Raw genomic sequence first — 17,073 nt, 5'->3', positions numbered from 1 at the left:
AATAGATCTTATAACATCACGTGTTAAAGTGATCGGTTAAGTTACGTGACGTTCGTAGCTTACAAGCTAACTAACGTCGCATGAACAAGAACTATAACTGATTGAAAATTTGTTTCACTTCTTAGTTTCACTTCACTTCCTGGCAGACTGACCAGGAGTGTTGAATGCTGCCGGCCCGTCCTCCGTCGGGTCCATCCTCCTCTTCTTCTTCCATCTGAGGAAGCGACGAGGTCTAGCTTGCACCACCTCCGCATCTCTGTGGACAGAACGAGAAGTTAACTTTTCCGCACAGCGTTGCCAACAGCGGTGTGAAAAATACATCAAAACGTGCGGCCTGATCGGGAATAGTGTGCTATCTATTTTTCGGAGAGATTCGGCAAGCGGTTTTCCCGAAAATTCCCGAAAATCCCCAAAAACGGAGCAAAATTTCTGGGGAATGGGGTTTCGGCGTGAAGAGAGCTAAAAAAAACACTTAACTTTGGGCCCATATTGACTAGCCGTACATTAACGTAGAAACATGATTCAAAGTTTAAAACGTAGACAAAACGCTGCACTTTATTGAGCCAAAGGGACATTTTGATAGCTAGCACAGTTTTCATGAAGTCACAGATCAAGTTTCAGGAAAATTTTGGGTCGGTTTCAGATTTTATAATGGGTGTGTATTGCACGGCTCGTTAAGAGCTGGAGTGAGAGCATAACTGTCAGAGTGGAGCGGAGCAGGAAAATCTTCTGTGATTTTTCCGAACAAATTGCTCCAGCTCCCACACTCTTTATACACCATTTTGGCCAGAAAGCTTGGAAATGTTGTGCTGGTCGCAGTAAAGTGTCTATGGAATCCAACAGACTTACACATTTGGCTCAAAGAGCCGCAGAGCGACATGAACTCCAACCAACTGCTCCATTAGACTCCATGTTAAATCCGACCACTCATTTCTCAAAGAAAGCAGACGGTACCAGTTTTGTATATTGCTCTGGAGCTCACATTTTTAACACCACAAACATAAAAGACACATCGGCGCGTTTGGCAGTCTTATCTTTCTCACGGTATCCATATTTTGGCACTGAGACTCCTGCTAATTTGTTAAAAAGAGGCAGGGGTTTTGTTCACAATCACTGATTACTGTAATGTTTCTTAATAATCAGTCTGCCTCTAACACCAGGTGCGTCGTCACCATGGCAACCAGTTACTACACACACGCAGGTTCTCTCTCTCTCTCTACACACACATGAGTTGGAGATATTCAGTCAAAGGCATTGTTAAACCTCCTCTCTGTCTGTCTGTCTCTACACACGTACACACACATCCACACATGATATTCAAGGAAAGATCATTAGACCTCCTTTCTGCCTGTCTCCCCCACTCACTCAGTCCATCTAACTGTCTTTCTGCCTGTCTATGAAGGCAAATCACTGTCAAAATCCGAGAGTGCAAATGAGATCCATGCGCGCGCGAAAATCAAACAGTCGCGCGCGTATTTTACTTTGGCGAGCGCTTTTACCTCACTCCGTGAGAAGAATTCACTCTCGCGCGAGCAAAAGTCGCTCGCTTAGCTTCAATCCGCTCGCTCGTGAAACTTCAACCCGCTCTGAATACGGGTCTGAATACTTATGACCATGTGATATTTCAGTTTTTCTTTTTTAATAAATTTGCAAAAATTTCTACATTTCTGTTTTTTTCTGTCAAGATGGGGTGCCGAGTGTACATTAATGAGAAATAAAATGAACTTTTTTGATTTTAGCAAATGGCTGCAATGAAACAAAGTGAAAAATTTAAAGGGGTCTGAATACTTTCCGTACCCACTGTACATGTCCAGTACAGAAATGGCGGGAGCCATTTGTGGACTGTCCATCACGAATACAAGATTCAATCCAACAGTATGAATCTAAAATGCAGAAAAGAGTGAAGCGATATCTCAATCAAACCTCAACCATACTACCTGTTGGAGCCATAACTACCGGTAAAATCGGCGTGTGTAGCTATATATTGCGACGTCTTTGGCAGTATTATTATGCAGGCGAGGATGCTAGCAATTGTGTCATTAGCATGTTAGCTTGTAGCATTAGCATTTTATATATTAACCCTAATACTTGGCTTTCAACTGATAAATGTAGTAGTAAGTAGTAGTTCGTAACTAGAGTAGTTAGTAAATAGCTAACTTACCTTTCGGTCTCTCGCCGTCGTCTCAAGGTGTGTGTAGAATTCCCCATCCTTCTTTCTGTGGCACTCTGTGGCACTTCAGCAGGCGAGTGGTACTAGTTCGGCACCCGTCAAGAAGCTGCGGAGCTGAGGGGGCGGAGCCACATTTCCTGAGACATTTCCTGAGAACACACATTGTTGTTACAACAGGTCAGCTTCCGTAAATCAGTTTTATGATTTTAGTTGAGTCACCAGAGCCACCCGTTCTCTCTATGCATCCTTAGAGTAATTACGTTGTACCTTTTTGTTTCTCATTCATTTTATTTAAGTATGATTTTGCTGGTTTTGCAACAAAAGGGAGCATAATACACTCTTTCCAAATTATTACTTTTATAGTCATTTACAACAATCGGCTAAAATAATGAAAATAAATCATCCGTTTTATTATCATTTAAAAGTATATTTATTAAACAATTAAATTTAATATTAAAACCCATAAAATGCCCAATCCAAAAATACATGTCTGAAAATATCTTCACTCTTCCTCTGCTTATATGTATATGTATGTCAATAGGTGCCACAAGCTGCCAGAGGGTGCCAGAGAGTGCCGCAGGCTGCATGTATTCTGCTCTGTTGATCAGGCACCTTCAGCTAATGACTAAACAAACCTTAGAAGACAGATCAGAAGAAACACATAATCAATCATCACACAAACAAAAATATATCAATGTTTTTTCTTTTTGTTTTATATTTCATTTTGATTTTGAATACAGTCAAAATCAGAAATTATTCTGGGACAGATGACGTCACAATGCAGGTTTCCCTCTCAACATCCAGTGCAGGCAACAGATTCACAGATCTCACAGGCGTCAGAGTGGGAAGCCACCAGTGCTGAAAAAGGAAAAGAAAACATCACCAAAAATATTCCAAGTCATTTGCTGGAGACCATAAATGTCCATCGAAATATCATGGAAATCTGGCCAGTAGTTGTTGAGATACTTCACTGTGGACCAAAGTGTTGCATAGACTGAACGAGGAACATCACCATCCCTAAGACCTCAGCATCAAACAACATGGGGCCATTTAGAACCGCTGTTAACACATGAGATGTGGTCCGAGAACACGTCATACAAACTAGTTAGTTTGAAGCTTTCTGAAGCCTTTGGGCCTCTGCTGTAGGACAACATCACCTCAACCTGAATCCGTAGCAGATAAAGTCAGAGCATTGTTTAAATCTGGGAACACAGTGACATTACTGACAATGATACTGATGACCAGACAGGTTGGAAACAACGTTAGTCAAAGTTATGTGGGAAGAAAAGGATTAGTGAAGGATTATTATCAGCTCTCAGGTGTGCTCACTTTCAGTTTGCCCTCCAAATCAAGTGGTTATAGTCAGTAGTTTCCAATCCGTTTGATTGTGACCCTGTAAAATACAGTGTTTACTTATGACCCAGTGTGGATGTGAGTTGCGATGAATTAACCAAACAGTCATCTTCTCAGATTGTTTCATTTTGAAGGATATATATTGTTTGAAGAGGTAAAAGTGTTCAGTATTTTACAAGAAAATGCCAAACATTTATGAAATGTCAGTAGTAAACACTGTGTACTGTAGTTGCAATTATTATTATTTTCTTTCTTATCTCTTCAATCATGTTGTCTTTATCTTATTAACCCCTGGGGGCTCCTGACCTCCATGTTGGGAACCATATGGATAATCTGGATATATCGTTGTTTCTAAATGTCCTGTGAGAATTAAAAAGAAAAACAGCCGTTTTCAGCTGGCTGACAATGCATGTTCCAGTTCCTCCAAGAGGCTTTTTAAATAGTTTATTTAGCTGAAGAAGTATGAGAATTGTCCCTTCTGTAGATTCGTGGGTTTCACTGGAAAGGAATGGTAAATGGATTTGTACTTGTATAGAGCCTTTCAGTCTTCAGACCACTCAAAGCTCTTTAACTCTACATGTCGTCATTCACCCATTCACACACTGATGACAGGGACTAGCATGCAAGGTGCCACTATTTATCAGGACATTCTAAGCATTCACACCCATTCAAACACCGCAGGCACAGCCCTCGGGAGAATTTGGGGTTAAGTGTCTTGACCAAGGACACATGGACATGGACTATGGACATGGACTAGCAGAGCCGATCTGCTCTCACAATGATCCCCGGTCGCCCAGGAAGGGGACTAAAGCTGTCGGACAAATGTAGTGGAGTAAAAAGTACAATACTACCCTCTGAGATGTAGAATTGTACTTAAGTACAGTAGTTGAGTAAATACACTAGCTTTCCACCACTGGAAACCCGACCATCACAGAACTGTGTTTACAAATGGACTTTACCCAGTCTGGCCAGAGATGCTCCAGCATTTGTCCTCAGACACAAAGGTCTGAAGTCTTGGGGCAGAGCGGGGTGAGAACACACAGCTGCTGCTTTGGCCTCCACCAGCTGGAGCTCCTTTTCTGCTGCTGAATCATCTCCAGCTATCAGAGCCCCCAGTGCCTTCACTGACTCCAGGGAGAAGTGAAGGTCTCCCTCCTGTAAGGAATGACATGCTGTTAGCTCTGAGGCCAAGTCCAGCGAGGCTGGAAATACCACAGGACACTTACTTGTGCTACAGTCACTTTCACTTATTGACTTGTGATATACTAACCTGAATACTTTGCATATTATGAGGTTTATATTGATATGTGTGGGTACCACCCTTGTCCCAGGCTTTATGTTGTATGTAGTGGCTTTAATAATGAAACAAATACTAATAAATGAAAATTATGTAATTTCCCCACTTCAGTAATGCACTGAATGTTAATAAGTTGTATTTTGTTCCAGAAGGTGGGGGAATAAATTAGTGTAATGCTGGAGGGATTTTCTCAACCTGGCAACCCACATGTTGATGGTGAAGTCTAAAGCAGGATCAAATGATTTAATAATATCAAATATTAATAATTATTGACCCTTTATAAAGTGTAACTTGTGATGCCCCTAAGGCGAAACTATCTGGGTTCAAGTGTACATCAGGATCCAGAAACCATCTGATGCCTCAAAAACTACCTGCACTGAAAAAAATGAGTTTTTGGCCTTGTAATTATTACCTCGATTATTTTTGTAAATTTTACAAGAAATTATCATTTGAGTGCATTTACTTTAAAATATCACCTTTTACTTAATGTGTTACTTGGTATTTGTTTGTAATTATGTATCCTCATTTTTATAAGTAAATTGTAATCATTCACACCAAGTAATATCTACTAAACTACTGTATTGAATGCACTACCTGACACAACAAAGTAAAATGTACTTGGGTAATACGAGTAAAACCTGGCAACCTATAGCGCGTACTCGGGGTGACGTCAGAGGAGATTTCGCGCTCCTTTCGTCAACGAGACGACGGAACAGCAGAACCTGAACAAGGACGGCAGCGTTTCACCTGAGGAGAGGAACTTCATGGACGGGAGCCAGTGGGGTAGGTTATATGTTTAATTAATACTCCACGTTGCTGTTGAGCCTTCGGTCAAGTCTGTGTTTGAGTTGTGAACACTGAAGAGTAGCGAACTGGTCAGTTTAGCGTGCTAGCTAGTTAGGCTATCATGCTAGCTAACTTGGGGCAGCATTACAGACATGGCTCACGGCGCTACATTTTGTGGCTGTTTTTGGTGGTTTTGGTCGCGACTTTACAGGGTTCTCCCTTGAAAAGTTGTTGGCCTGGGGACACGGTGCTCGACCGGCTGCGCTCCGTCGACGTGGGGGGGAGGGGGGCTGAATTACTTCGGTTAAGTGAAGCCCACTTCTGCCACACAGGTGCTTTGCTGTGCTGAGTCACGCACACAGCGCGCTTTCTCTCGGACATCCTCAAGTGCAGCCGAGGTCGAATGAGGGAAATGTGCTAAAAAATATCCCATATGTGGTGGAATTAGTGACTTTAGAGCGAGTCTAATACACTTAACATTATTTTGTCACTATCATATTCTGACATATTTTTACAGTAACTTATATTTCTGTCATCAGTTTTAAACTGGTCTCTTATGTCTCTATCCAATGTGGTGTCCTTGATGATGAAGGCTTTGGGCATGAAACAAGGTGCCAGTACTGTGTTGAGTTAGTGTCGCATATCAACATGACCAGGCCTGCTGTGTATCTCAGTATTAACGTTATGGTGACTTGGTTATGTGCTGTTTTTTTGTGTGGGGATAAAACATGCTATCAATATGAAGATTTAAGCCAAATTCAGATTTAATGTTGTGTGTTCATGTTTTAACATAATTTCTTTATATATTTCACAGAATATTAAAGGACGTTCACTCTCAGCAAGTTGACATCAACAGTTGACACAAGGTAAAATCAACTTAGTACTGTTATAGTTTAATTAACTTGACATATACATTTGAAGTCGTAGTTTGTTGCTGCTCAATAGTACATTATACTGGGAGGACTACTGCATTAATTGTTTTAGGTACCTCATCTTGATCATGTTGTTTTTTATTGTCTTTTGTTTCAGATCAATGAGGAGTTCAGAAGAATAACCACAGTTCATCTGGAGCGAACCTTTTTGTCGAAATTGGAGAATTGCACTACCAACTTTCTGGAGATACTTGAGACAAAGGGCGGAGTTGCAGGAACCAAGACCCATGCTGGATTCACCCAGCCTGGTAAAGTTTGGATATCATATATTGATATTATATAAAATTGTGTTGGGCTCATATACACTGAGAATAGATACATAATGACGCATTTGAACACTTTCAATATTTTTGTTAGTTTCCCCCACTATTGTCCTTTTTTGAGAACACATCAGACTCGAAGACGTAAAAATGAACATTAGTAAATTTGAATTTCAAAGATGTCATTGAAGAGGACTATGCTCAACATGTCATGAAGATCCTTGTCATCCATGGAAATGCAACACAGAAAGGCTTCACTCCTGACAATCGTGTTCGTCGTCATCGAGGGAAAAGAGGTTCTTGATGACTGTCAAAGTGTGGCAAAGGCTTACCTTCTGCTCATGGGCTATATCTATGTGTATCCAAGTGTTGTCCAGCAATACCCATTGTTTCAAATTAAAAGTTTGTTAAATGACTAAACGTTTGTGTTCTTAAATTTCTTATTGGCAGCACTGATTTAGAAATGTTTTGTCTGGCAATGCCAACCAGATTATATATGTTGGTATTTGTGTGTCTGTCAGCAGTGACCTCTTTCACCAGTTAACAAGTAAAGCTGCTGTAGTTTAAAATAAGATGTTTCATGTTTTGTAGAAGCCTTATGTTAAGACAATTTTATTAAATAACTAGCCCAGTTTAAAAAATGCAACATTCATATTTGAATAGTTGTGTAGAGTAGTAGTAGATAAAAGATATATTGTGTAAATATTACTTAATATTTCTCAATTAAAAAAGTAAAGAAAAGCTAGTTAAATATACATGAAACACCTAATTGAGTTTTACTGGGGTTTTGTAATTAGATGCAAAGGTAGCCTGAGTAAAGATTACTATAAAAGGCTAAGTACATTTTATGTCTAAGGGAGACATTTGCAAGTAAAAGTTACTTGCAAATTCTGGATAAAAAACAATTCTTACTAGTAAGTAAATTTAACTTGAGAATTCCTGAGTGAAAATTACTCGGAATTTCTGAGTGCAAATTGTTACCTAGCTTTTTTCAAGTAAATGTCACTTATTTTTTTTTTCAGTGTGGTATCATTTTACTTATGTTTCTCTGAGGGCTGCACCGTGCCATATTAGAAAGTGGTACCATTTTGTTTTTCATTTTTTCCACAGTTCAAAGGGAGGCCTCGGCTGTGCAGAGGTGAGAAGGGAGCAAGGGTTTCAACTTCTCTCTCAGCTCAATTTTTCATTTACTTTTCATGTGTACAACCGAAAATGCAAGACCGTGAATGTCTTCCAGGAGCAACTGTCTGAAGATGTGCTCCAAAGCACTTTAATTAGCATGTGTCGTACAACACGTGCTATGAACTAGAGCAGTATACCCTGGCCCTTAGCCTTTTACATGAGATAGGAACAATACTTCAAACATACAGGTGAAAAATATCAAACTACCACAAAACTACCACATAGACAGGACCAGATTACACAAAGACTTTCAAATAAGAATTGCAAAAACAAAATCACAAGAGAAGCTAGACAGGAGGTTTGGTTGAATGGTGGAGCGTTCCAGGTTTCAGGCGTTCTTACCGTGACAGTCACAGCACTGGAGGACTTGCACAGCACATACACTATAGGGGATGTATGCCTAGCAGGCGCTCACAATGCAAACATAGTGGGTGCCTTGAAGACCTGCATCCTTGAAAATGGAAGACCAACTTGCCTTACTCCATGTGAGAATCAGATACGAGTGAAAGAAATCTATAGTATCGAAAGTAATGGCAAGAATCCTCTCCTGCACAAACCCACGCAAAGTGCATTGATGGTATCAAAGATGGATAACCTAGGAAAAACGGTTTTCTGTACAACAGAGAATGACAACCTGCTCGCTCACTCTGTTGAGGATCTAGCCTTCCTTCAGATCATGGAACGAGAGTTGACACAAGATGACACAAACAGCTGGGTTGCTCCTCTCCCTTTCCGTCACCCACGGAGACATCTCCCTAACAGAGACTATGCTCACAGCCGTCTAAGGTTGGTGTGACAGATGTTACAGAAGAAACCTAGAATGAAAGTGCACTTCACTGAGTTCATGCAAAAAATGCTTGACAATGAGCATGCTGAGCTTGCACCACCACTCACAGAAGGGGACATAGTTATGATGAAGGACAGTCAGACAAAAAGAAATCAGTGGCCAATGGGAGTTGTTGTGAATGCTATTCCCAGTAAAGATGGACTGGTAAGAAAGGTGGAAGTCAAAGTGACAAGATACCAGACGCTCAAGATATTCTCCAGACCCATCTCTGAAGTGGTCCTGCTTTTCTCCCAGAAAGACAATCATGGGAATGACGTGTCACACAGTCCACAGCTTGCTGAGGGCAAAGCCATAGGTGGGATGAGTCGCTGAGTGACAGCCCGGTCAACTCACTGTAAGACTGCAGTCCTACATTTGGTACAGTAGCAGTTCTCCTGTACAGACTCGGATGAGAAAGGACTGTAATATGTACATAGTGGCATATGTCTTAATATGCCAGGCGGGGAGTGTATTGTATTTAATGTATTGGTTATTATATATGTCCTTTAGCAACACCTAGTGGCGATTGTGAATAGCTGCACTGAACAGGAAGTGAGCGAAGTGTAAATAATCAGAGTAACAGGAAGTGATTTTCAAGAAGTGCCGTGTGCCCATGGACTCATTGGCTGTGTCTCAATTCAGGGTCTGCATCCTTCGGAGGACCCAGCCTTCGCGGTCTACGTGGGCCACGTCCTTTGAGGACCGCATAGGCCAGACCATGCGGTCTACGAAATGAGACGGCCTACGCCACAGAGGACTTCCTGTTTGCGTCAACAGCTGTTCCCGCCCCGCCCCGCCCCCCTCTTGTTGCTCCCGTCCCTAAAATCCCTGCTCAACATGATTATATATATATATATATATATATATATATATATATATATATATATATATATGTGTATATATATGTATAGTGTGTTTATATATACATTTATAGTGTGTGTGTATATATATATATATATTATAAATATATATACATATAAATACATTAAACTAAACTAAACTACTGGAAAGGTTTTAGTTTAGTGTTTTAATCAGTTTTTTTTATCATATATTCAATAATTAATTCATAGATCTTTTTCATAATATTGTTTTTCTATATTAATAATCAGTTAATTAAATCAGTTACTAATAACTAATTTTCAATCAGTTATAGTTCTGATAATTAAATTAATTTATCAATAACTTTATTTCATTTCATTCACACATACATATATATTTACATGTACATATATATATAGCAATCCTAAGGCAGAGGAAATCAATCAAGACAGTTAATATTAACAGCAGCAAAACAAATGTCAGCAAATGTGTTTATTAACTCTCAGTAACACATGTGCATATACTTTATATTTTTTAAATAAGTTGATGAAAAGAGAAACATTTATCAATAATGTTCACACAGGGATGCAAACTTAGAAGATTGACACATTTTACACAGCAGAATATACACATATTCACATAGAAATCATTTACATGGATGTCTTATGTCAATTTAAATAAATAAAATAAAAAGGTGACATCACAACTGTCATCTCTGTGACAGCAACAATAACACATCAGAAGGATCTACTGGTTGTCTTATTAGTGAAGGCGTTGTACAGGATGAGAGCTCATGTAACTGTAACCTTAAGTACATGATGGTCAAATGGAGATATTACAAATGGACTAATGTCTTAATTCAAAGCTACGGTTGCTGAATGTTTGTCCATCGTTCTCCCCTCAAACAAGAACAGAATCAGCAAAATACTCGAATTCAGTGTATTCGTGTAGTTAATCTCAACGTTTGAAACGTTACCGGACTTAAAGTGATATTTCAGGTTCACAACCTGTCTACCTGAGCTCACGTTGGTCCGTTTATGTACATGATATGAAGTATAAATCATCTGTAAAATCATCACAAACTCAGTAAGATATTATTCAACCTCTGAGGTTTGAAAGTGAAGTTATTAAAAGTTACATTACAAGGCTTACTACGGTCGGATGCAGGCAGCCGAGCTGCCGGTAATAGTGCACCGGCACGCAATGCATCTTGGGATATGCTGGGCCGCGAAGCATACATCAGATGTGTCCTCCAAATCTCCGACGAGAAGGCTGCATTCGTCGGCTGCATTGAAGGACTCTTCAACAAAAATGCGAAATGGGACAGCACTAGTCGCAGCGCTGTGACGCAACCGGTCTACGAATGCAGCCTCCGCAGGATGCAGACCCTGAATTGAGACACAGCTATTGACTGAGCATCTCAGTGTTCAATCCATATAATCCTGTGCCTTGAAGTCCACAAAATCGCTTTCATCCGTAAGTGTGTTTCTATTTACAGTTATATTAACATGTTTATATTCATATTTCTTTGGTTTGTGTTAGTAGCATTTATACTGATGTACTAGATATTATTAAGTACTTACAAAGGCACTTACGTTTTGTATTGTTTGTGCTCTTTTTCAGTTTTACAAATATATTACATATTTTCCACCATTAAACCTTGCAAATACAACAACCTGTCTGTTCCTTGGAGGATACGGTGCTGGGAAATATATTGTCAAGCTGGCTGTATAGCTGAAAACTACGTTTTACTAAAACAACTTTTAGTGAGGACAGCACAGTCATTGTCGTACTGATTCTATACCAGACTGCTCCTACCATCAGCTAGAGCCATGCTGCCGTCCACCTCCCACATGGTGTTCTTTCCGTTCATCTCTGTGGTGTAGATCACCCAGCGGTGACGTCCTGAACACTTTTAGGAGACAAACAAGAGTTTATTAATCCAATCGAACAAGTGTTATTTGACAAAATAACCCAAATCTGAACATCCTGTGCAAAATACTTCTGACAACAATATGTTTTAGTGAAAATGTCCTGCTAGGGACTAGTTGAAATCATTTGGGGATACTCGACTCACCAAAGAAGTAGTTATTTTAATGCAATAATGTGTTCATCACTTTAATGTTGCAGCTAAACGTGGAGCTACTTTTAAAGAATACTGCTGAATATCTTAAACTATAATAATACATCATAATGTATTTGTTAATTTATATTTTTGAATGAATAATCTGTAAAAAACTGCGATATTGCCCTCTGAAGAGTAGTGGAGAAACGTTAGCATACAGTAGCAGAAAATGGAAGTACAAGTACCTCAAAATTGTACAATAGTAAATGCACTTAAGTACTAATACATAACATAACTAACTAGTTAACTAACTATTCATTAACAGCTGAAAGTACTCACTGATAGAGACAGTAATACCAACTGTACTAACAACAATAAACAGCTGTTTGTTATTAGTTTATTCAGCGGTGATAATTTAATTTAAACTTTTGTGTAATCAATAACATATCATTATCATACATATATATTAACCCCAATAACTGACCGAGAACCACGTGTTTGTCGCTGGTTAAAACATGTCAACAGTACACAAATCAGCATTTAGCCTGATTAGCATCAGCATTGATTATGAACGGTTTCGTTAGCCACCAGCTAACACAGTAAAGTAGCAGCACTAGCGGAAATAAGCTAACGGTTCATGTTTCAAATATAATTTACCAGTCCATGATAGTGGGCTGCACATTCCCGCTTCACGAGGCTTGACAGGAACATTTTGACATGTTTACATCAGTAGGAATGCAGTACATCAACACTGAACTATAGGGGCAGCATCGTGTCTCACGGCATCCAATCTACCGGGAAATCAAAAGCAGAAGAAGAAGAAGAAGACGCAAAATACCCACGAAGAAGAATCCTGTCAAGCCTCGTGAAGCAGGAATTTGCAGCCCATGTGACGTCACAAAGGCTCAGAACAGAACGGTCAATTGTTCGCGATTGCCTGTGATCCTGTGATCTCTTTGATAGACATTGACTACCCTACAGCCAGAATAGTTGTGTTACACTCACAGAATCTACAGCCAGAATAGTTGTGTTACACTTACAGAGCAGATACGTGAAATCTTTACTGCATTGAAGATTAGAATTAAACAATGGATATTTCAGATTTATGTATTCTGATTTATGTGCTGATTTATGTGCTGATTCATGTGCCGATTTATGTGCTGATTTATGTGCTGATTTGTGTGCTGATTTATGTGCTCTGTGTTTCTGACGACACACAGAGCTTTTCAGACACTAGCTCAGTACACGAGGACTCACTTTCTGAACCTGGGCCAGGTGCAATAGCACAGGAAGAACTAAAGAAAAGGTCAGTTCAGGTATTCGTGGAGGCGCTGGTTTCGCGGATTTTAAAAAAACCAAATCAGAGTTGGGCCACCCAGCACTTTGCAGAACCCATCACTTTACGTCCGTTTGAGGCCATCATTATGCATCTGTTTGAAAGAACGTGGATCGAAGTCCAGGATGTCGATTTTGATATCAAAAGATTAAAAAACCTTGACAAGGCCATTTTCAAGAAACTGTGTAAGAAGTTTGGCGGTTCAAAAAAGGTGCAGTTGTCCATGGAATTAGAGGAACGAGAACTTGGGAACTACATTGCCTCCTGTGTCGAATATCACCTAACACGACCCAAAACGTTCGACACTATCTGCAATTTCTTCAGATATGGAAAGGAGGTTCGGGAAACAACCTCCATGGATAGACCAGACACATCACAGACAGAGGGGATGGAGAGATGTGCTGTCAGCCCTCTCAGCGGAAGAAATGAGAACCAGGTGGAGTCCAGTCCGGATGACACACAGAGCTTTTCAGAGGTTCATGAAGTCTTAATCCATAAAGAGGTTGCAGCCTCATGTGTCAACTCTGCCCTCTCCTTTATGGCTCCACGTGAAGAGCCTGTAATTAATCCGGGCATCACTCCCCCTGAACTAAAGAACGAAGGTTCTGATTCAACTAGCTCAGTACATGAGGACTCACTTTCTGAACCTGGGCCAGGTGCAATAGCACAGGAAGAACTAAAGAACGAAGGTTCTGATTCAAGTAGCTCATCATATTGGGACTCACTTTCTGAACCTGGGCCAGGTGAAATAGCACAGGAAGAACTAAGGAAAAGGTCAGTTCAGGTATTCGTGGAGGCGCTGGTTTCGCGGATTTTAAAAAAAACAAATCAGAGTTGGGCCACCCAGCACTTTGCAGAACCCATCACTTTGCATCCGTTTGAGGCCATCATTATGTATCTGTTTGAAAGAATGTGGATCGAAGTCCAGGATGTCAAATTTGATATCAAAAGATTAAAAAAACTGGACAAGGCTATTTTCAAGAAACTGTGTAAGAAGTTTGGCGGTTCAAAAAAGGTGCGGTTGTCCATGGAATTAGAGGAACGAGAACTTAGGAACTACATTGCCTCCTGTGTCAAATATCACCTGACACCACCCAATAGGTGGAGTTATTGTGTTGTTGTGTTCGATATTGTGATGTATTTACTTGCTGAGGAATATGACAAATTGGTATGATGGATCCAATAACTTCTACTGTGATAGTATGGATGGATGAAGATATACGTCGCATGCCATTTTCATTTGCCTGCAGTATTGTCACCATAAACTCTTTCATTTTGGTCTCTGTTATTCCAGCTACTGTATCTTCACTTGTGTGGTGGACATGAACTAAATGGTGTACTTCAACTTCTTCTGCTGCCTCGTGGTGGCTGGTGGCCATGTTCGTCATCTACGGCCACATCTTCCTCACCGTCCGCCGCCAGCTCCGACGCATCGCTGTAGCCAGGGGGACCGCAAAGGACCCAGGAGCCACGGGCAGCGGGAGCACCGGGACAGATGACATTGGAAGTTCTTTTGCTGGGGGAACCACGGGAGGGCTTCCAGACAAGGCAGAGATGAGGTGGGGAAATGTGAGGGTGAAGTGAGGGCTGGGGAAGAAGTAGAGTCCGGCATTGGGTCTCTAATTGAAACCGAGTCATCATGGGCGACACCTGAGTTGGGTTGGTCCCAGCTATAAAGGCTGCCCCTCTTCTGTGGCTGGTGCCTCTCTGCGCATCTCCTCGCTGTCTCCTGTGCGGAGGACCTGGCTGTTTAGTTTAGTTTAGTTTAGGTCTGTTAGTTTTTACTTTAAATAAATGTCTATTTATTACTTTTAACTCGTCTTGTCTCCCTCATGTTGCGGCCTTTTGAGCCGGGTCGTGACAAATGGGGGCTCGTCCACTTCTGATTGACCTGGTGTCTGCAGTAACTCAAATTAGTAGCAGCTGTAGCATTGTAGGCTGTGTGCTATGTGTTGAGCGGTTGCGCAATCTGCTTGTTGGGAGACATGGACGAGTTTAGTGAGTAGGCTGTTTTCCTGTGTTTGGTTATTGTAGCGATCAGTGTTCCTGAGGAGTGTTTGTCACTGAGCATGTGCTATGCTGGTGGTTTTTGCGGATCAGAGTTTAGGTGGTCCTGTATACACTGAGTAAGTTGCTGCTGTTCTGTCCCTGTTAGGCTGAAGAGCAGACTCCCTTTGGAGGTCGTTGGGGGGGGTTTCTGTAGTGTGGCATGAAAGTGGTTAGAGCAGTTGTCTCGGGGGCACGTCCGAGGCTGCAGGTGGGTGGCCAGTTCCTGGTTGCTTTACCGGGCCTGCAGGTTTTGGTGCATAAGTACCCACCACAAGTAGCACCTGAAGACTAGGGGGGAGTTTAGTTTAGTTTAGTTTAGTTTAGCGCTTATGATAGTTCAGTTTGGTGCTTTCTGTTAGCTGGCAATTATGATAATTCCAGTTCTGCTTGTTCACCACTCGTTCATGCAGCTCATTGCATGAACTGGCCCTCGCAGCAAACCCTGCTTCCCATCATGTGCTTCACCATATCACTGTGTAATCTCTCTGGCCTTCCTTCCTTATCCACTCTCACTCTTGGATGCTTCTCCAAATGTTGGAGTTGCAGAGTGGAGATTGGTTGGAGGGCTGGGGGGATGCACTTTTAATCTGGAATATGAAATCTGTGAAATTTAAAATGTGTATGCAGTTTGTTGGTGTTCCTGGTGGGAACACTGTTTTTATGGAGGGGGTGTGACGACCCCTCCCTTCCACCAGGGGTCTGTGTCTGTTTCCTCTCATGTTGTCTTCCAGGATGTTAATCGGCCACTGATGGGTGACACCTGAGTTGGGTTGGTCCCAGCTATAAAGGCTGCCCCTCTTCTGTGGCTGGTGCCTCTCTGCGCATCTCCTCGCTGTCTCCTGTGCGGAGGACCTGGCTGTTTGTTTGTTTGTTTAGTTTGTTTAGGTCTGTTAGTTTTTACTTTAAATAAATGTCTATTTATTACAGGTCGCATATGGATGCTTGGTCAGGACCCTTTGGTGTCACTTTGTAACGCATTGGGTACCCCTTGGCGCCACTTAGGTTTAGGCTAAAAACTATTTGGCTAGCTCTAGGAATACACAATGGTTCGGGTTAAACCTACCTACATAAACCGACATTCTCACTCTTGGTTTGATTTGTATTCAATAACTATATTGTTACCTGTTCAACTCCACCCCTATTTTGGAGCAAAACTGCCTAAAATGACATACCCAAATTAAAATGGCTGTAGCTTCTGAACCACTCTGACTATATGCATCAAAAATGTCAGAAAACCTGTAGGTCCTACAGAAACAGAGCAGTGGGCATTTGGAGTCAGTAAAAATTGAAGGTTTTGTCCGCATAAAAAAGTATCTTTCAGTATAAATAACTGCCTGTGGCTGTATCTGTACAGGTAAAGGACAGTATAGGGCTGTAACTACACTATCGGTGAACAACTGCCTCAAATTTGAAGAAGATTGGACAAAGTATGACCATTCTACAGTGTTTCTTCCATTAAGAGATCCAGGCGGAGCTCTAAAAGGATATTTGGAGACCCAAATGGACACATGGTAACCAAATGATATTCTGACACACTAAAGGTGTTTCTCCCTTTATATTCTGATATTATATTTTCCTTTAATTTTTAGCCTTTGCAAAAACTATGTATATATCGTCGAAGACGTGGTGTGTGAGTAGCGGACTTGCTGTGCGTAATGGCTACGACCGAGCGCACGATCGAGTATGCGGGTAGCTCAGTTACGCAAGGTTATACGTTGGTTGACGGCTTATAGAAGTGGGAAATAAGGTTTGTACTATAAGGACTAGCGTTTTCTGAAGCCAATAGCTCCATAGTAAAATCCGCTAGCACATTGTCGGGTCTGTAACGTGTCTTTTTCCGTCGACATGCTGCAAGCTCTGACTTGCAGCGGTTATGGCGACTTTGGACTGTGTGTTTGGGCTCCTTTTGTGAAAAATCCATAAGAAATTAAAGAAAATCGATGATTTCTTTGCAAAGATGAGGGTTTTGGGCATGCTGGGATACCAAACACAGCCATG

General features: G+C 41.1%; 1 protein-coding gene and 1 long non-coding RNA gene across 2 annotated transcripts; one reads left to right on the top strand and one right to left on the bottom strand.

The window, feature by feature from the left end:
• Positions 1-2,963: 2,963 nt before the first annotated feature.
• On the bottom strand, positions 2,964-14,405 carry LOC142933181 (guanylin-like). The gene is made up of 5 exons (XM_076077312.1): positions 14,367-14,405; positions 11,444-11,537; positions 8,323-8,363; positions 4,483-4,678; positions 2,964-3,028 (listed from the first exon to the last, which is right to left on the bottom strand). Exons 1-5 carry the CDS (start codon positions 14,403-14,405, stop codon positions 2,964-2,966), a joined length of 435 nt encoding a protein of 144 aa, XP_075933427.1.
• On the top strand, positions 5,525-7,120 carry LOC142933204 (uncharacterized). Its single transcript, XR_012947550.1, has 3 exons — positions 5,525-5,603; positions 6,421-6,472; positions 6,636-7,120. It is a non-coding gene; the product is annotated as an uncharacterized LOC142933204 (long non-coding RNA).
• Positions 14,406-17,073: the final 2,668 nt, after the last annotated feature.

The sequence above is a fragment of the Anarhichas minor genome, unplaced genomic scaffold, assembly GCF_050575085.1.
Source record: "Anarhichas minor isolate MPS153535 unplaced genomic scaffold, ASM5057508v1 ptg000058l, whole genome shotgun sequence".
In the NCBI taxonomy this organism is placed as follows: Eukaryota; Metazoa; Chordata; class Actinopteri; order Perciformes; family Anarhichadidae; genus Anarhichas; species Anarhichas minor.
The sequence above is the reverse complement of the archived record's forward strand: the minus strand, read 5'-3'. Positions and strand labels throughout refer to the sequence as shown.

Excerpts from the sequence above, each read along its gene's own strand:
- LOC142933181 (XM_076077312.1), bottom strand. The coding sequence starts at position 14,405 with ATGGCCACCAGCCACCACGAGGCAGCAGAAGAAGTTGAA. Across the intron at positions 8,364-11,443 it reads CAGCATGGCTCTAGCTGATG|TGTATGTGCTGTGCAAGTCC; the intron begins GTAGGAGCAGTC and ends CATCCCCTATAG. Across the intron at positions 4,679-8,322 it reads CCAGTGCTGTGACTGTCACG|GAGGGAGACCTTCACTTCTC; the intron begins GTAAGAACGCCT and ends CATTCCTTACAG.